Source organism: Phaethon aethereus (assembly GCF_964289735.1).
Source record: "Phaethon aethereus genome assembly, chromosome: 6".
NCBI lineage: Eukaryota > Metazoa > Chordata > Aves > Phaethontiformes > Phaethontidae > Phaethon > Phaethon aethereus.
This window is the reverse complement of record NC_138580.1, coordinates 21,975,711-21,996,270: the sequence shown is the minus strand read 5'-3', so window position 1 is coordinate 21,996,270 and position 20,560 is coordinate 21,975,711. Positions and strand designations below refer to the sequence as shown.

At 38.2% G+C, this 20,560-nt stretch overlaps 1 protein-coding gene across 1 annotated transcript in view; it reads left to right on the top strand.

Moving 5' to 3' along the window:
* Window positions 1-20,560, top strand: part of STK39 (serine/threonine kinase 39) — a gene marked incomplete at its 3' end in the record, with an annotated part of 102,428 nt that overhangs the window by 14,159 nt on the left and 67,709 nt on the right. The window contains exons 2-5 of the mRNA XM_082001864.1: window positions 8,645-8,753; window positions 13,734-13,842; window positions 15,195-15,336; window positions 17,527-17,582. Coding sequence (XP_081857990.1) covers window positions 8,645-8,753; window positions 13,734-13,842; window positions 15,195-15,336; window positions 17,527-17,582 — 416 coding nt within the window. The remainder of the gene's footprint in view (window positions 1-8,644; window positions 8,754-13,733; window positions 13,843-15,194; window positions 15,337-17,526; window positions 17,583-20,560) is intronic.

The following is a 20,560-nucleotide window of genomic DNA, read 5'->3' as shown; positions in this document are numbered from 1 at the left end:
AGAGATTAGATGTGTTTTGGGGTCAGAACTGAATGTTTTCAGCTTGTGTACTTGTTTGTTTTAGGTTCAGTTCTATTTATTGTTTTCTCTGTGTTGGTTGTTCCTCCCCCATACCCTTCTTTTTTTTTTTTAGCACACGTGAGCAGGATAATTTTGTGGTGTGTGAAAAGTAAATTCTGCACCAGAAAATAACATGTGTTTACTCCCAACAGTCTGTTAATCAAGCTTACCATTTGTCATCTGACAGTAAGGGGACAGGCAGCTTCTTTTAGGGATCCTTGGCAGAATGATGATGGCACTAAAACGTAGTTACAATTAAAGCTTTATTTTCTTAAGAAGATATGATTAGTATGGCACAGAACTCATGATTAGAATGGCACAGGGTTTCTACAAGCAGAATCAGTATAGTACAATTTATAATTAGTGTAATACAGAATTTATAATACAACTTAACTTACTACTTCTAACCACCTGGACCCTCTGTAGATCAGGTCAAGTATCTTAGTACATGGTTTGCTGTATCAATATAACAATCATAATCCAGACTTGAAAATCATGTAAAAGCATACAAGTCAGTCAGTCCTCAGAGGAAGCAGCTGATGGTGGAGGCATCCCTGGCCACCAGTGGTCACGAGTCTCACTGTCCAGCTGCAGTTCCACTCCAAGTTCCACGCTCAGGACTTATAACTGCTTGATTTAATGGACAGTGCTCTGTGCTCTGTGACGGGGTCATCACCACCACCAGGCTGGCCACATGCCTGGGACATTCAAGGCCGGTGAGGCAGGGAGTAACTGGCCTGGTGCCCAGGAATCTTGAGGCTGGTAGGAAGGGGAAGAAGAAATTTGTTTGGTTTGTCTAGTTGGTTCACAGGACCTTCAGGGCCTGATAATAAGGAGAAAGAGAATGAACATGTGACCCGCTCAGTCACAGAGAATGGCTGCTTGCCTTATAAAATGGTGTTAGTTATGCTAACCACATAGCCAGGGGTCAGGAGCAGGGGGTACCTACTGGTCACACCAGTCTTGTCCTGACACCTCCACAAGGCAAATTCCGGTTCTGATGACTGCAAATTCTGACATAGGGATGACTGTGGATTTTTTTTTTATATACACTTTTTTCACTTTATGAATAATGCTTCTTATGAAGATATTTGAGAAACGGAGCAGAGCAAAAGGAATTTAATCTTCAGTAGTGTTTATAATATGGGGTTTGCCTAGACAGTCTAATTTGGGTTGCTATAGTTCCCTTTCAACTCTTTTATTTAGACAACTCATCCATTTTAAATGACAAGTCAGGGAGGAGATAATACTTGCTGAAAGTGGCCTGCTTTTGTTTAGGTTTTCCTTACATGCTGTGATGCTGTCATTTCCTTGGTGTGGATTGCTAATGAATGGGAAGATGCTATACTAGATCTGGAAATGCACCAGGCTCCCTGTGAACTCCACGACTAGCCTGTAAGAAGACTCAAGGCCATGGGGTACTTAGTTAAAAGGTACTTTTGGTGATGACACACACAGATGGGCATTAAGCTGCCTGGATGTTTGGCATCACTCCACTTTCCTTCACAACACATCTACACCTTTCTTCCAGTGTCAAATACCAAGGTGTATTTGGAGTACAGCTCCTTATTCAGAGACAGGCAAAAGGAGAAGCATTGTGGTGACTGTTTCTGCTGCACTTACAGAAGTTGATCCTCAACTTTTTTAGCACCTTATCTTACCCAAAAGACTTGAATTCCTTTGTAGATACCTTCTTAAAAAAAGGGCAAGAACATGTTTTTGTCATGTACCTTAGCTTATTTTTGTGATTGATAGGGCTAAAAGTTTCCTAGTGTTGAAATGCAGGGCTGTCAGGTAGGTTGTTTCTGTGTCTCTGCTGTGTTGTTGTCACTTCGTACACTAATTGTGATACCCAAGGGGATAAAACCATGTTCTGCACTAAATATAGTATATTGGATTGGAAAACTGGTAAAGGAGCTGGGATACTGACTGTCTTACTGCTGTAGCTTCAAAGGCAAGACTGTGTGAAATATGTGAGGTGACTGTGTGGAGTAACAGGATGTATTTCTCTAGTAATGAGGCATGGCTTTATTTCTACTGAGCTTCTACAGAACATGTGATCCTGATCCACCTATAAGTTGTTGTTTCTCCCATGTGCTTAACAAGCACAGCAGCTATATTTTTGGTGGTTCGTTTATTTTACTTGTTTCAGTAGACTTGCACTAAAGCCTATCTGACAACGAAAACAAACAAAAAGAATCTGTCAGGCTGGGGTTTAACATCAGCACTTCTCCATCTCTGTTGGGAGAGCCGAGATGGGAACAGAGGGAGGGGGCAGTTGTGAGGTGGAAGGAGGCATAGTCTCTGTTTTTCTTTCCTCCCTTTCCTAACTGTGTGCTTATTGCCAGTTTTACGTGAATGCGCTGAACATTAATGGTCATCCTTGGACTTTCCAATCTGAACTTAGTGCGGTGATGGCATTGTACCAAGCTGACAAGTGCTGAGCTCTGTATGGCCCTAGGCAGAAGTCTCCTTACCAAGAAAGTATCTGAAAGCACAAAGCCATCACTTAGGCCCATACTTTATTTCAAAGCTGAACACAGTCACTATTAAATAAACCTGTGTCTAATCTAAATATATCTGGTTTCACTTTCTAGCCACGTATTTCTTTAATACCTTTGCCAGTCAGAGTAGAGCTCTTCTAAAATTCTTTTAACCATGGCTGGTGGTGATAGCTGATTATTCTTCAGACAAGACAGACATTTCAGAAGATTTCCTGCAACATAGTGTGTCTGGGCTCACCAGTGGAGGGGAAGGCAGACTTTTACATTTTCCAGATCATTGGTACAGTTTCTCCACTTTCTTGCACAGCATTAATTTGTCTTATTTTCTGAATAATTCATTTGTGATTGATAGTTATTTGTAGTACTCTGATGCTAGAAACCTCTGTGTTCAAGGAGGTATATTTCTGCTGTCACGTGCTTTTGGCAGAAGAATTTCTTTATTTCTATTTATTCTGCAGATTTGACAGGGAGGGAGTTGTAACATAGTACCGCATTGCAAACCTCAAAATATTTCCTGTAATTTATCTAGCCAAAATATCTGATATTAACCAGTCCTTTTACTATTTTAGTGATGTGGGGGGGGGGAATAGTTCAAAAAGACTAGTCATTCCCTCCTGTCCCTGTTTTTCTTGTATGTGGGGTTTTATTGCAGATTGTGAATCCCCCTGCCTTTTTTTTTCCTGCATGGAGTATATGATGTCTGGTTAATGCTCAGGCTTGCTGTATCTTAGCCTTAATACAGGTTGGCTCAATAGTTGCATAGAAATCCTCTTATAGATTTTTCTATAATGCATAATAATCTTGACATGGATATTTAGGCTATTTCTCTAACACTTCAGTGGGGTCGCAGAAGTATCTGTAGGCATTTATCATCTTTGGAGAGTTTTTTCCTGGATTGTTTTTGCAACCTGCTTTTGAAAAGTAGTATGAGGTAAGCTAGATCTCAGAGACTTTGTGTAAGCTACTCTTCCACAAAAAGGTAAATGCAACAATTGAATAACCCAGTGATTCTATAGCCATAATGGTGATGATGGTTTTTAAATGTCCAACTGCAGAACAAATTAATTTTGTATAGCTCAATGAAGAATTAATGAGATTAATTGTTGAATGATGAAAATGCAGAAGTAGCAGTTCTATGTATGGGCATAGATTTCATAGAACAATTAGTGTATTTTAAGTGAGTTATATCATAAACCTAATGACTAGAATAAACAAACTAGTATCCTAGTGAGTTATAAGGGGAGAGATTTGATCCCAGCATGAATCAAGAACACAAGGCAGACAGGAATTGCTAGTAAATTGTATTTATGTGCTTATCCCAAAGTTCTTAAGAACACAGGCATTTATGTCATGTGAAGATGGAGAGAGAAATCATGAGTTAATTTTCTGTGAAGAAGTGAAGTTTCAGAAAGTTTTAGAGTGTAGTATGGTGGTCTAAATGAACTTTAATGACCTGTTTTATAATTTATTTTTAATCAATGGAAGTAATATGAAAGAAAATGAGTAAGACTGAAAGATCTCTAGAGTATTGTGGGGTAAAAGCTAGAAACCGAAAGAAATTAAATTTTCTTTGTTCTCTGTTTCTTAACCAAAAGTATTGCTTTACCACCAACAGGCTTGATTCTTCTGAGACCAAAGAGACTAGTTCTGCATAATGCTGCTATGGAATATGTTGAAGTACTGATCAGTTCATAATATATGTAATAATATTGGAAATATGCTACACAGTATTGCATGCAATATACAACATATACAATATATATAAGATAGCTTTCAAAGCTTGTATGTAAGCACATTAAAAAAAACCCATGTTTTTATGATTGGAAACCTAAGACAGATTGCATTTATGCAGGCATGGTTTGTGTGCATAAGTCTGTTCTGCTCCATGCAAAAGGAATCCTGCAGTTACACTGCGTATGAGCTGCATTTAAGAATTACCTAGGGGACCCTGTTCTTCAGAACTGGACTGTCTGAAAGATTTAATAAAATTACTTTCATAGCTGCTTCATCCATTTTAATAAATTTTATTCCATTTAGTAATGACTTCTTTAAAAGAGAATTACAATTTAGTCTTGGATTGAAGGCTGACTTAAAATTTGTGTGCACATATCAGCTACATTTAATAGGAGGTTTCTGTATGTTGAGGGAGCAGAAGAGGTGTGTAAAAGGCAGATAGTATAGGTGGGTATGTAAGAGTTTGTATAGATTCTGAAATAAGGTATTTAGTGTTCTTCAGTTATGACTGCTAACACTTCAGATACCCAGTCAACAAAAAAATTTGCCATTACCAACAAAACACATCTACTTTAGAGAGTAGGTAGAAGAACCATGGGCTTGAGGAAGGTGTCCTTGGGTAGAGTGTCTGAAGAGACCTAATGAATGCAGAAATCTTTAGAAGAGGTTTGTGTTGGAATACTGTAGAGTAACACTGAGCTACTAAAAAACCCACCCCTTTATGTCAGATTTAGAACAACTTGGAGGAACGTACTCAGTTAAGCTTAAATCCTGGATGAGTATTTGTGTTTGTGAGGTTTTCATATGCTTTCTGTGAAGCATGTGCAAAGTGGAATGCAGAAAACTGCTTTTGGGTTTTCAGAAGAAGTGTGGCCATATGTAATAGCTCTTGAGAAGGTTTCTGTTGCATGAACCCGAATAGTTTAAAACATTTCTAGTGGCTCTACTGCACTGAGGGCAGGAGGGTAGGGAGTGCGTGGTTCATAGCATGAAGGAACAGGTTGGCTGTAAGGGCATGCTTACACTAGATAGAAGGATGTCAGCAAAAATCATGAGGACAAGATGAAATTCTGATTTGTTGCCCATTGTGAAATGGGAGTAGTAGGCATCTTGATGTGGACTGAAATTGCATTATTTCACTACTAACCTTTAAAATTGGCAAAGAGAACTTGTCTGTAGCAGGAGAACAACTTTGCCAGTAGTGGAAAAAAACATCTTTCTTACAAAGCTGGTTTTCTAAGTCTGATCACTGGTAATCCTTTGTTTTGTTCTTCTGCAAGAGACAGCTGGATGTAAAGGCTTCATGGCTTATCCAACTTGAGCTTTCATTATACTAGATCAATTTTCTAAATAGACTGGATGCTAAAACCAGTCCATGCTTTAATTGTGGTGTACTGTACTTGGTATGTTCTCTGCTGTGAGGGTTAAGTTTTGGAAGACTCATAAGGTTCAGCATACCTGAAGAAGTCATGCCTTCTGACAAGGAATGGTTGACTGTAATCTATTCTATGCAGTCATTTTCTGTGACCCTAATTTGTTATGCTAAATGGTTGTCTGTGACAATTTTGTTTCACTATATGATAGTGCATTGTTTTTGTAGTCTGTTGTCTCTCAACTGAAAGGCTTATCTGGGTAGTCCTGTCTATAACAGACGCTCCTCTGGAACATTTCACCTTTCTACTTGTTTAGTAAACCAGAGAAGGGCATCCCTTCATTGACACAAAAGAAGTCTTCTGACCAGATGGGAAAGCTGCAGATTTTCCCCATCTTTATCCCCAGTTGTTTACCTTTTGAGCTAGAGGAGGAGAGTGGAGCATCTTTTAAGAGGAAGGAGGCATATCGCCAATAAGTGCCTAGCTCCTACTTAAGTTCTCGAAACTGCTTTTTAAAATGGGTTTTTTATGTAGGTCCCACTGTGAATACACACTGCACAGATTGCCCTTACTATCAAAATACTGTATTGCATATTCAAAAGGCAGAAGGAAGAAACCAAGGCAGATTGACATAGAAAGCTTTTGCATTGTTCCTGCATCATATTCTTGTGGTGAAGAATATCCCACTGCAAGTCATCTCTGTCTGAGGAGAAAACACAAGGAAATGCACTGAAAGGGGTTTCATATAAATGAACTTGAAACTCTAGCTTATGTACTAAAACCCTGCATCTCATCCTCTTTCAGTAGGCAAAAGAGGATTAGATCTTCAACTTGCACATAATGATAACTCAGGATTAATTTTGCAATCAAGAGTTTTTAAATTGCAGTAAGCACACAGTCTTTGGTTTGGAGTCTCACAGAACTTAAGCTGTAGAGGGGTGGGGTCAGGGATGTGACAGGACTTTTTTTTTAATCTAATTTTTCAAAAATATTTTGAAGTGTTACTTACTGTCATTTTACTTTAACTTGAGGAAGCAGTCAGGATTTCATCCCGGTGTTGGCTGAATAATTTTTTGTGTGCTTTTTCTTTTTGCCCTTTCTGTGGCCTTTGTATATGAATTTATTTTGAAAGTGAAGATCTGGTTGTTTCTTACAAGTAGATGAAACTCCTGGCATAGATGAACAAGATACAGGAACGAAGGCATTCCTTGATATATCCTTAATAGCTAAACATTTTTGTTTCTTCCCCCTGCCTCAACTTACATAGCCAAAGTAACGAGAGGATTTGTGTCTCCATGTCTACTGAATGAGAACTTCATTAAAGTGATATAGAGGAGTCTTACTTGAGCTGAATTGTTCTGACTTGGTGGTTCCTTCCTTGGGATGTCTTATTTAATTTTTAAAATCTCTCTTAATTCTTTTATTACTTACGTTACTGGCATTTTTAAAGGCTTTGTTCTGTAAGCAGACAGAACAGGACATGTCAATATTTGTCTGTGACTGCATCCTGCAAACACATGACTAGTTATTCCTGCTGAGACTTTTTTTGAAGATGAGCTCAGAATTTTGTAATGAAATTCATACACTGAGTTAAAAAGCTTTGTGATTTGAGTGAAAATGTCATGTGAACAAACTACATGAAAATAGCTAAGCAAATAGCAATTAAAAGATGGACAATAACTTTCAGTCATGAGGTATTGTCGGTGCTGTTTTCAGATGTGCAGAGGGAAAAGCTCTCAATTGTTCTTAAGTCGGCTGGTAACTGAATCCATGTTTGTAGAGCTTGACAGCAAAAGGCTTTTTGTTCACCATTTGTATTCATCTAGGACATGCCAATTACTGAGCATAAATAGAACATAGTGTATGAGCAGGCCAATGTAACATGTTGCTCGATTTGTGACTCACCAGAAATCCATAATTTCTATTAAAATATTTAGAATTACAGGTAGAAGCTACTCATCGGGGGATTTTAGATTTCTGCATGAATGAGCATGATGTAATTACTTTGAGGAAGCACACACTGCTGTATTTGATGTGGCAGCAAGATGTGCAACCCGGGCAAAACTCTTTTGAATATTACTTGCAATCATTTCATTAATTTAGTGAGGCAATACTGACTGGGGCAAAGCCAGTGAGTGCTTGATAAAAAAAGCAACAAGACCTTTTATTCCTGCTGTTTGCAAATAAAGCATACTAAAGAAAATAATTCTAATGCTTTCCCAAAAATTTGTTCAATTCTATCAAGCTTTGTTATCAGTGTAGCTTTATGACCGTAGGTGATTTGCATGTCAAGTAAGCATGACTCTCTCAGCTGGGCCATTCAGCAACGTGTATCTACTTATTTTTGGTGTGATATGTGTGCCTCCTGCGCTCTCTACAAGAATCGGCATGCTTTTTGTAGGAAGTTACCCTAATCATGATGAATGAGCAGGAACACAGGTGAAACTGTAGAAGATTTGGCATGTGCAGTTTTACTGATATTTTTCCGTTCATTGCATACTGGGAACAAAAATCTGGTTAAACAGGGACTGACGTGAAAGAACAGAAGGAAAGAACTTTTGATAAAGCACACACTCCCTGCCCACCTGTGTAATGTCTTAAATCGTGCTAATTGTGCAAGTAATGTTCTTGATTAAAACAGATGTGCCCAAAGACAAAAGTGTAATGGTTCCCAAATGATATGACATGTATTGTGGTGGTGGGTGGAGGTGTGATAAATGAGCACATCGTTTTAAGTTGTTGGCGTGGGAATTTTTTGTGAAGTATGGAACAGAAACTTTGAGGTTTTTCTTTTCTATTTGAGAAGTGTGCAAGCTGCCTTGCTAATGGAAAGGTATGCATGTGGGGAAAGCACTGAAAAAGGATAAACAGCAGATTTTAAGTTCTTCCTCAGTGTGGGATTCTTACGTTGGTCACTGGTTTGAAGTCCTGTTATATTAAGACCATGTTCCTTTTCTGCCCTTTTTCAGGAAGTGGTGCTACAGCAGTTGTCCAGGCAGCACTATGCAAACCCAGGCAAGAACGCGTAGCCATAAAGAGGATCAACTTAGAAAAATGCCAAACCAGTATGGATGAATTACTTGTAAGTAAATCAGAGGGGAACATATTACATGGAGACTATCTTCTGTTTTGATTTTGGGTTTTTTGCTTGGTCCATGAGAGAGGGTAGAATGTTATGCAGAACAATAATGAGAAAAGGATCTGAAAGAAGTATGCCCTTCCCCTAAAAATATATTTTACTAATATATTTTTTACTAATATTTTCTAATGCCACAAAAACATGAAGTGCAAATTTGAATCTCGAGTAACCAACTATTGAGAACTTGGTTTGTGGAGACTTGATTTTCAAGAGGTTACTGTCTGGTTGTCTGTGTTAACACACTTTCCGTTGGTTAAACACTGATTTAAAATATAAAGGTAAAATTTAGTAGGTCTCCTTAAAATGTCTAAAGTACCAAAACATCAAAAACTAGTTGTTGGATCATTATGTAATGATAACTTTTGAGGGGAAATGTAGGAATAGCTACACTGCCATCTACACAAGGAAACTCTTGTTAAAGCTAATAACATGCATTTACCGGATCGGCCATAACAAGCCATTTGAGGAATGCCGTTTGTTTGTGTCACTGGTCAGAGGAGGAAGGGACCTGTAAGAGGCCCTTTGTAAAAGGGACTGCAAGAGTTCTTCCGCTGCGCTGGTTATGGCAATCCAGACAAAGTCACAAAGAACTGTTAATAAATGAAACCTTTTGCTTTCTGATGCTCCTAGTAAGGTGCTTATAAAACTAATGCATATTTATATATAGGCAGCATAACAAGAGTTGAAGGATGCAAAACCATTCTAAAAGTGAGAACACTCTCTTCTGTTCCACAGGTTATACTACTGCCTAGAGACTGTGGGCTTTTTCTAATGCAGAAATTCCTGCCTCTGAAGGAAATGATCTCCTCAGCAGGGAATTGCCAGTGCAAAAGATATCTTGAATTTGATACAGAGGGTATGGTCCATCCAGTTTCTTCAGAGAAAATGGCTTGTTTACAGTGGAGGACCCAAAATGCTCTTCCGCTGGTGATTGATGGCATTTGCCTTCAGTTTATGTAACAGCTTGTATGGGACATTGTTGTGGTTTTTAAAAGAAGATTGTGGTAGTGGAAGCTACCTCTGAGGTAGTGAGACTTCTGTCAACTAAAAACTCAAAAGATAAATTCTGAACTTTGTTTAGAAAGAACAGATCAAGCTGAGATGCTGTGCATGATGTAGTAACATCTACAGCCCATAAAGAACATTTCTGTAAAATGAGAAATACTAATCATTGTAATATAAAATGGTCAAAATGTGATCTTTTATGATTAGAATTTGAAGTAATAATGGGAATTAAAAATTAAAAAATTACAACAAATAAAACCAGACAAAACTGCCAAAAATCTGCGGGAGATATCCAGGTGGTCTAGAGAAATGACTGTAGTTAGTTACCAGCTTGTACAAAGTTACCTTAGCAAGTGCTTGAATATCTTTACTGCTGACATGTCTCCACTGTCTGCCAAATGAGGCAACAGGTCTCGAATTTTTGGTCCCATATTGCTTTCTTGTGGTACAAAGACAACTGTCCATACCGTATTTTTTATTTTTTAACACAAGTCAATTTCTGCTTTTCTGTGTTCAGATTTTGTTTCTTTTATTTGCTGATCTGTTTTGATCTGAACATAAATTCTGGCTTTCTGAGTTCCTAGTTGGGAGGGTGGAAAAAAAAAAAAGGGGGGATTCCTTTTATGTGTGCATACACATACATAATTAATACTTTTTTTTTTTTCTGTGAGGGGAAGTATACTTACTCTGACTCAGTTCTAACAGATTTTAAAATTTTGTTTAAAAAATAGAGATGTTTTTCTGGAAAAGGGCATCATTGACCTTCAAAACTCTTGTTACAACTGTACTGACATTTTTATTTCAGTTGGTAATACTTAGAATGCTTTTGCTTTTTGTTAACACTGTTTTTGAGTCTGCTCAGTTTTCAGTCACTTATTTTTCTGATCAAACAGTTTCCATTGGCACAGGGATGTTCTAAAACTCTGCCCTCTGAACATACTGTTTTGTAAAATCCTGCTGCTGAGTGCCTACGGATGGTGTGCGAAGGCACCCCTTACAAATTCTCAGCTGTGTGTCCTTCAGAGAAGTGGAAAATACAGCAAGCCTGGTGTGCCCACGTAAGCAGACTTAGGATTTGGGCCAGTGTCAATTAAAATAGAAAGGCAGTGGGGGAGGGAGTTTAAATAATACTAAGGTTACACAAACTGCCAAACTCCTGAAATTCAATACTCTGTTTCCTGCAATGTCCTGTGTTCTCACTATTGTAAGCTAAATGTAACTTAACCCCACAAGCCAAGGAAAAAGTTCCTGTCCTTAGTATTGTCCTGACTGGGTATCTTCCCCCATTCCCTTACCTCCAGTTTTTTAAAACAAACAAAAACTCAACACTTATAAAACAAAGAATATTCTATAGAATGGCTTATTTGATTGAATAGATTTTCTAAACTGTTTGCATTTCTGCCCTGGATAGCCCTTTGGGACAGCCTCGTGTGTTATGCCCAACCCCTCAAACAGCCATAGCCGGGGTGTCCGTGGAGGAGGCCCCGGGGAAGCACCCACAGAGCTGCGGCACCTGCCTGGTCACTGGGAGCTGGACCCGGCCCTGTGGGCGCTGCAGCTAAGCTCCGAAAGGAGCCGCCTCGCAGTTGCTTATTAACTGTCACCCACCTGCCCTTAGGCCAACACGTTTTTGTGCGGCTGCTCAGTGAAACTGGATCAGGAATAACCTGGCTGAAAAGAAGTTAGCTTTTAACCCGGACACATTTCCTGATGCAGTGCACAAACAGTTGTGCTAGCACAAGGGAGGGAGAAGCAGAGGGGTGAGGGAGAGACTTTAAGTGCTCTGACGGCTTTGGAGCTGACTAAAGTGACATGAATCTGAAGAACGCTCTGGGGCATTCACCTGGATGTCCTGCTGCGAGCTTTTCCTCTGACAGTGTATTTTAAGTGAATGTTTTCTCTCTCAGCCAAATAAGTGGAGTTTGTGGAGGCTTACCACTCTGTGTGTGATAGGGGCTCTTCAGAACTGCAAGTCTGAAATTAATATGTTCCTGACTGAAGTATAATCCCTTATCTCTCATGGGGTGCTTTCTGTTTGTTTATTTTTGTTTTGCAAATACTCTCTTTGGAAAGAAAAAGTCACCAACGCTCAGATACAAGGTGTCTTTGGCTATGGTTACTCTGATAGCTCAATTTTTGCCGACAAGTTGATGCAGGCAGGTGAAGCACTTTTCCGGTAAAGGTAGTGAAGCTTGCCACAGTCAGTTAGTTATATTTCTGCACTATTAATGTGTGAGTAAAATCAATGAGGTGTATTTTTTCCCAGTAGTGGCAGGTAGACTTTTTGAGCCAGGAAAAGCATAGGAAAACAACAAAACAATATAAGAAATGAAATAGTAATAAAGAGTGGGAGAATTGCAGTTAAGATTTGGTATAGACAGCTGAATTAAGAACCTGAGGCAGTAATTTGACTTGTGTTTAAGCTGACATGTCTTCTGGGAAAGGGAAATATGCCCCATGTATCTTTCTTCTGTTTTCTACCTGCTGTGTCCTAGCCGGAGGGGGGGAACTAATTTGCGAATTGCTCAGTTACTCAGGTGCATTGCATGACTATCCAGGCATTCATCCTTCTGTAGTTCAGAGCTCAGAAGTTGTCTAGGGAGGTGGACTTTTGATAACAGGACTAGCTGAAATGTGTGTCAAACTACAGCCTGACTTAACAGTGACCAACAGGCATCACGAGATTAAATCAGTCTTTAATACATGTCATTAACTTTATATTTGAAAGTGGCTGTGATCTCAAGTGCATTGCAAATAACAAGAACAAATAAAACCCTCTTTCAAACACTTGCTGAATTGAGATTGAAAGTTGAAAAAGTTGAAAATGGCATCTGTGGCAGCTTTAATCAGTGTAATAGATACTGCTATAGTGCCTGCCTTGTGCTGGTGCTGGTGAGTCAGCATGTAACACCAGGTCCACCAGAAAGCAGTTGCTTTTCAGGGAGGCAGTGGAGGTGGAAGAGTTTGGTTTTTAGCTGGTTTGGCTCCCTGACTGACTCACCTTCCACGACCATGTCCTCCAGCACCAGGGACGGATCAGCGCTGTGTGGCCGGAGGTGGAGAGGGACAAGTAGGGTTGTTGGCACTTTAGTTGGTGTGAGGCCAAACCCTCTAGTACAAAGGAGACCTAAAAGCTCCTACATAAATAATTGTCAGGATAGTGAGAGCTGCCAGAAAGGTGTTACAGAACAATTATTTGAAAGAGTGAATAGAAAAAGGGCTCTGCTTGAAATAACAGATACAAGGCAGTCATTCTTAATGTGTACAGCTGTGGCGTGTCATAGATGGTGTTACTTGGTAGTGCCAATGTTGTGCATCTGTTGGTGACTCTGTGCTCCTCTAGTCAATTGTTTCCACTGACTTTTGGTCTGTAACATTGCTTTTTCCTCTTGCATTTCTGTTAGATTATGTGGCTCTGGTGTCCACCTGTCCATCCCACAGTAGCTGAGCCAGTGGTTTGATGTTCTTTGTCTGACAGGTTCCTTCCTCCTTTCCCACCTGTTCCCAATCTACTCTTTTTATATATCCCTTTTGAACAGAGGAGGCAGTAGGTTTTGATCTTTCCTTGCGTTTTGTTGTTCAGCCTGTACCCATACCTTCAGCTCTTGGAGGCTGCTCATTCTTCGTTGCTCAGTCTGAATTTGTAACTTTTAAGAGTAAATTCTTCACTGCTCTCAGAAGCAAATTGGTGTACTTATGCCTGTATCTCCTGGCCAAACCTCCTTCGTGTTCATTGCAATAATGTTTTGTCTTGCATGCAGATGTATAGGTAAATTGAAATGTTTGGGTGCCTTGATGCATATTCTGTGCATACTTCAATTCTGTTACAGTATTTAGCTTTGGAGATTAAGCTGTCTCTCTCTACAAGCAGAACTGATACCTGGCTCTGTGTTATGTTGAGCTTTGTATTTCTTACAGAAAGAAATTCAAGCAATGAGTCAATGCAATCACCCCAATGTGGTGACCTATTACACATCTTTTGTGGTGAAGGATGAACTTTGGCTGGTTATGAAGCTGTTAAGTGGGGGTAAGTTACTAGTTTTACTTGTTTAGCTGCAATGAAATTGTATGATTTTTTTTCTAACGTACCTTCTTTGAGTTAATTGAACTAAACCAAGTAAGGAGGGGGGTGAGATCCCCATCCTACATAGTGGGATATACACCTTGAGACACAGGTGTATTATACCAGGAGTGTGCAAGCTTAAAAAGTTTGTATATGTATATTGATAGTACAGGCTAAGAATTACTGAGATACATTCTGTTGATCTAACTACTGTAATTTTTTTATTCTGAATCAATATATTAAAATTCTCTACTAAGGCTGTGGTAGGGAAAACTGATGAGAATTAAGTGACTTTGGTCAGTGTGGCCTTTTTTTGAGTTTCTCTAGAATCCACTCTATTTTTGTAAAAATGCACATGTTTCTGATTTCATAATGAGTGTTTCTCATTCCTTATTCAAGGAAGATTCTTCCTAGAACAGGCATTATATGTGTTGCATCTTTTTATCCCTTAAACTAACCAAACGCTCATTACAGTTTTTTGTGATTATGTTTAATGGTATCAAAATCTTATTTGGTTCTGAGAGAGTAAAAAGGGGCAGAACTGATTGTGCTTGTGGCTTAGAAAAGTGAGGCTCCAAAATAAGATGTGGTGGTCCTGGTTGCTAAATGACGTTCTTCAAGATTAGTCTTCATGGCAGCAGACTACTGCATCATCATGCTAGAAAGCAAGGACGGGAAATACTCATAAACTAACACTTGTTACGTCATATTTGGTTGAATTGTTCAGTTCAATCAAAAGCAAACTTACACCCTGAGAGAAACCAGTGATTCATGACAGGAATTTACTGTGAGCTGTTGAAAAATGCCTGGATAAAAACAAAATGTTGCTATTAGGTTCCTTGAATTTTGTAACAACTGGAGTTCAACGTCAAACTCTGTGTCACTAGAGATGATGTCATCATTTGTTTGCAGAGAATATCTCCTTCCAGTCTTGCAGCTGCATGTTTACATTGTGAACACATGAACCATAATCTAAGCTGGATAATAAAACAAAACTTTTATTGTACATGTCTGTTTAAATGTGGAATACTCCTGAATTTTTAATAAATGGTAGCTTAGCAAGCTGTTAGCAGATCTTTCTAATGGATTGCTGAGTGTTACATTATTCTTGACAAAAAAACAGTGCTTTGTTTTTTGTTTGAACAATGTAGTGGACTGCTTTATTCTGACAGATAGTTACATGAGGTCTTTACACGTACATGCCAAGATTTAAATTGCGGTAGCATCGAAAGAATGAGGAAATACAACTTTCTCAAGATCTGATATCATAATGCTGTATATATGCTTTTTTTTCCTCTCCTGGATCTGCAATATAGGTTCAATGCTTGATATAATAAAGTATATTGTCAACAGAGGAGAGCACAAGAATGGTGTCCTTGAAGAACCCATAATAGCAACAATTCTTAAAGAAGTTTTGGAGGGCTTAGACTATTTACACAGGAATGGACAAATTCACAGGTAGGAGCATATACACAGTGAAAAGCATTTTCAAAGTTGTGTGTGTAGTTTTTTGATACTGGTCAGCTGCAGTTGCTTGGCTAAGCAAATTGTGTTGCTTCTCTCACATACTGTAAATCTGATCAGTAATTATCAAATGATAACACTTGGGCAGATGCTATAATCTTGACTGCAGTATGTCACTAATACTTAGTACTCGCCTGGTCTTTATCTGGTCTGTCTCTCCTATAGTTACGATAGGTCTGTGCTGCACTAAGTTTGCCAGAACTGTGGTCTCTACTCCTCTGCCTGCTGGTACTCCAAATATCTAATCTGAATCTAGTTTATGTGATATGGTTGTTGTGTTGAACAGTAAACCTGTAATGTTGGGCACTTGAGCACTGTTGTATAAATGTAAAGTGTTTTTTTTTTTTTTGACTGGTAATGAGTAATTTCTGTTACAACTCTACAGACCTCTCTTTATGACCACACGTAAAGCTGGGATTGGTACTATGGAACTGCATCTTGGTGTATATGCATCTAGTGATCGTTCTCTTCTATATATTCTCTCTGCACTCACTTCCTCAGTGTAAATTGTGCAAATCCCCCGGGGTGGTATAGTATATCTGCTCTAACAATCCGCAGGTTGCTTCTGCTGTTTGAATGTTGGAGGTGCTGTACTCTGACCTCCCTAATTAATTTTACTGAGGTGAATTTGCCTTTTAAGGAAGGTGCCTACAGCGGGCTCTCTGTCTGCTTTAACATTAGCCTTCTATAAGGGAATCTTTTGAACAAAAAACAGATTCGCTGCAGACAGAACTCTGAGAATGGAGGTAATACAGATGTAGCACAGTAATTGTTCTTTATGTGTACTTCTTATGTCTCATCTTTATAAATGAACTGCCTCTCATGTAAATAAAGAACTGTTTCCTCCTTTTGCAGAGAGAAAATTGAGATAAATGGAGAAATAAAGAACAGTTATCTTGACTTCTGGTCTGGAATGCCAAAGATCTGCCTCAAACCTTAATTCATAGTCTTCTGTTAAGCTGATATTGTTGTTGGAAGGCACATTCGTTAGCTTTTAAGGATAACAGGAACCTTTGAGGTTGGATTTGGGAATTCCCCTTGTCTATTCTTAAAGGACCCTAAGAAAGATAGAGATACCTATTTGTTACATCTGAGATTTCTTCTTTTTTATAAGATCTAATTTGTGAACTGTGCTGTAACACAGAAGTCCTGTTCAAGACGATACAGTGTGCGTTCCTTTTCCTATGTATGTTGTAGGTGAAAGCTGTGGTAGTTCAAGAAATGCTGTATCAGATGGTATTTGCCAGTTGGAGATGTTTCCAAAATTGTTCAGGGGTTTTGTTCTGTTGTTTTGATGCATTCTTGTTTATGTATAAGGAAACAGGTTGTGTTACCTTTCAGTAGCAATGTGTTAATTATTTTCAGTAAATGTTGCAAAGATTGCTTTGCTCAAATTCTTAATGTTTATGATATATTCTGTATGAAAGATTTATCCTATGCATTAAGAATGGGATGCACATTTCTGTTTAAAAAACCCCACCAGCCAGAAAGATTTCTTCTTAACTTTAAGTGTGAATAGTGTGTTAAATGGATATAGTTGACTTGTTAAGCACATGCTGAATTTTTGAACAGATTCGGTGTTAAGTAACTTTCCATCATGGCACCCTATAGCAAAATATGAAGCTTTAATACCGTCATCGGGTAGAAATCTACAGTATATTTACCTTTCTTGAAGATAGGTCTCCTCTCTGAAGAGATCAGAGGAGAACTTTTTTTCCAACTTTTCTTTTTCATTAGTGGTGCAGTTGGATGTGAGAAAGTGTTAATTCTTGCTTTAAAGCTCTGAAAGCTCTCAGTTTGTGAGATTATATTTCTAAAAGGCAGTAAACCAGACTTTGGACCTAAATATTTCTGTTCTCAATTTTCAATCTGAATTCTGCTCATTTTATGCCAAACTTGAATTTGGGTCTTTTTATATAAGAGAGACAGTTTGTGAGAGTTTGAGTTCTGCACTCTCTTCTATTGTAAATCAGTTACATTTTATACTTCAGTCTCTGTTTCTGTTTTTTAAATTTTAAAATGCTATCTTGTGAAACTAATTAATATGCAATATTTATTATTTTACATAAAATGTGCACATGTGTACTTTCATACATAAAAGTAACCTCTGTTTATACATTCTAGAGATTTGAAGGCTGGCAACATTCTTCTGGGTGAAGATGGCTCTGTACAAATAGCAGGTAATAGCAGTGGTAGAGTAATGACTAAATAAAAGAAAAAGGCATTTGCAGCTGGGTTAGGGGCAATAGATACAGATTTTTCTGTTGACTTTTAAATATTTCTTTTGGAGTGCTTTAGCTGCAAGTTACCAGATTTCAAGATTCTTGGTTAATGATACATGACTTGGAAATTATTCAGTATTTTTCTGTGTCCCATCAAATGTATGAAGAAGCTTTTTAATGTCCTCTTAATGTTTCCTTTTGAATCACCCATGTACTTTAAACAGCTTGCAAACAGTAGCAATTCATATTTCTGTTCAAGTTTATTCAATTTATTTCTGTAAGTAATTGCAATAATTCTTGGGCATTCAAATATCTGTACATACTGCCCTTCACGAGGACCCTGGCTATAACTTAACTAGTCACTGAGGTGCATGAGAGATATCTCACTGAGAATTATTTTTGGCATTAAGTCTTCTGTTTCGCGCTCAAGACTTTTTAAGTAGGTAGTAAATTTTACAGACTTGAATATTAATAAGATACTCAATATTTATTTATTCACTTGATTATACCCTACAGTTGTCTTCACTTTGTATAGCACTTTGGGCAACTGCTGAGATTGTGGGTCTGTATTGTTCAAGTATTATTTTAGATCTAGATCTTCTCATATTGTAAAGGGGTAGATAGATGTCCAGACAACAAACTTAATCAAAAATAATGATAATATCTAAAAAGTTGAAAGATAAAATCTCATGAGCAGTCTGAAATAAAGCTGTTGGATTTAGATTATTTCTTTCACGCATAATCAAATCTGCTCTCCCAGTGGTCAGAAAACAATCAAACAACAGCTTCATTTATCCCTTTCTAGTTCAACTTCAGGGCTTGCTTTCTTGACCTTTTCCTCCTTTTGCTGTAGGCATTTAATGAGTAAGGCTTTAATTGTGCTGCTAGGACATTCAGTGCATGCGTGACTGAGGAAGTTCATACCCACAGAAATGTTTGGAAAAGATCTCTTTAAAAATAGGCAGAGCCTATGCCTCAAATACCTTTTTCTCCACCATCTTGTTTGGCAGCCCAAGCTTTCCTTGGCCAGCCCCATTCTCACAGGAGCTTGATGCTTTATTTCTCTCCCAGTCTTAACTGTAACCCAACACAAGGCCTTGGCTGAGCCTTAAGCTAAAGTCTACAGCCACTGTCAAGGTGAGAAAGTTAGGGGAGAAATGTTTTTGCAGTCTGTGCCTTCCCTTAGTGGGCTCCTTGCAGCCCAGCTCCCTTGGAGGCCATAGGCTTCGTGTCTCTCCCAACCCTACGCCGAACACTAACTCTGGATGGTGGCCTTGGCTGAGGCTTGGCCAAATGCCCAGCGCTGGCTGAGATGGGAAAGATGTTCGGGAAGAAATGATTTATAGGCTATGCTTATTTGGGCACCTCTGATTTCCTTAATTCCAAAATGCTTTATTAATGCAGTTAAATCGGGCTCTTCATTAAATTGGTTTTTTTCTTCAGTATTGGCTGTGACTTTTAGTGCTTAACACTGTTGAATTGCTCAGCTCTTTCCTTCTAGTACATTTCCCTTTCCTCTTCATCTAATTTGTTCTCAGTAATACTTTGTCTCCTATGTGATAGGAAGCTTACCATGTCTTTTCTTAAATAACCTGTGTTTGTGAAAGCTACATCTGGGGTGGGAAATTAAAGTCTTGTTTTTATCAAGTAGCTATCAAAGTGTTCTTTCTCTCTGCAAATATACAACAGTGTCTGACTAGTATTATAGTGAAATGTTCACTTAATTAAATACTCATCACATCTTTCTCAGTGAGGTGTTGCAATATTTCATTTTGAAGCTTATGCAAGAAGTGATTTTACTTAGTTTGTGGGTTGGGTTTTTTTTCATTGTCCTCCCTTACCCATTTGTATTTCTCGTTTGTTGTCTGTTTCAAAATTAATGTTATGTTAATAGGGAAAAACAGCAGTAGGGGAGCAAAGGTTAAGTCAAGATTTCAGCTGTGTATCTCAGCTCCTGAAAGGGTCTGTAAACAATTGTCCGATACAAACTATTTCTTTGGTACTAAAAGGACATAAATTTTTTTCCACGTCTTTCCTTTATTTATGCATTTCTTTATTTTTGCATATTCAGCTTTTCTTCATATGCAGTAGTTCCTCTTCAGAACACTGTCACTAATACCAGCATTGATTTTTAGGGCATTAAAAACTTAGCAGCAGGTGTTTCTGAGGCTGTTCATGCTTTTCAGAAACACAAACAAAACCTGTCTGTTCTAGAACTTACAGATTTTGGAGAAAAAAATGGGTGTTTTATTCATCGGGCAAGCTGCAGGAAAAATTAAAGAATATTGCTTGAAGCTTCCCTCTTACTTGTCTACTATATCCTTGTATGTCTCAGTGATGTAGAAGAGGTCCAGAATTTGGGTCTGTAGTGCTTAATGGTTGTTTAGTGGAAAGTAATGATAAAACTACATTTTCTGTAGTTACTTCTTTTTTTTTTCAACCTTAAAATCAGGGAACAGTAGGAAAACAATAGGAAAATAAAAATTGAACTAGGTCTGTAGTAAACTAGTTGATTTCAGTATAACTGGATTGTAAATAGCACAGTCTAAAATAGTTATATAGCTCCATTCAGAATGACAGTGTTTCTCCATGCATTGGTAATCTGCTGCTCTTTCTTCCATTTATCCCCAACATCTCCCATATAGCTGTTACTGACATAGTGACAGGTTAACAGAACACTAAGGTTTTTGCTATTTGGGAATTTGGAAAAAAACTATTCATGTTATGGTCTACTATTAAATATATGTTGTTGATCACTTTGCTGATTAACTTTGATTTGTCAAATCTCTGTAAGTATTCAAGTTATACATAGTATTCTCTCTTGTTCAAATTGCACTCAAGTTTAGTAGCTATACAGAAGTAGCACCTTATTTTTGAACAATAGCAGATGCAAACCTTTCAAACCTCAGCTCAAAGTGCACATTTGAAAACCCTAA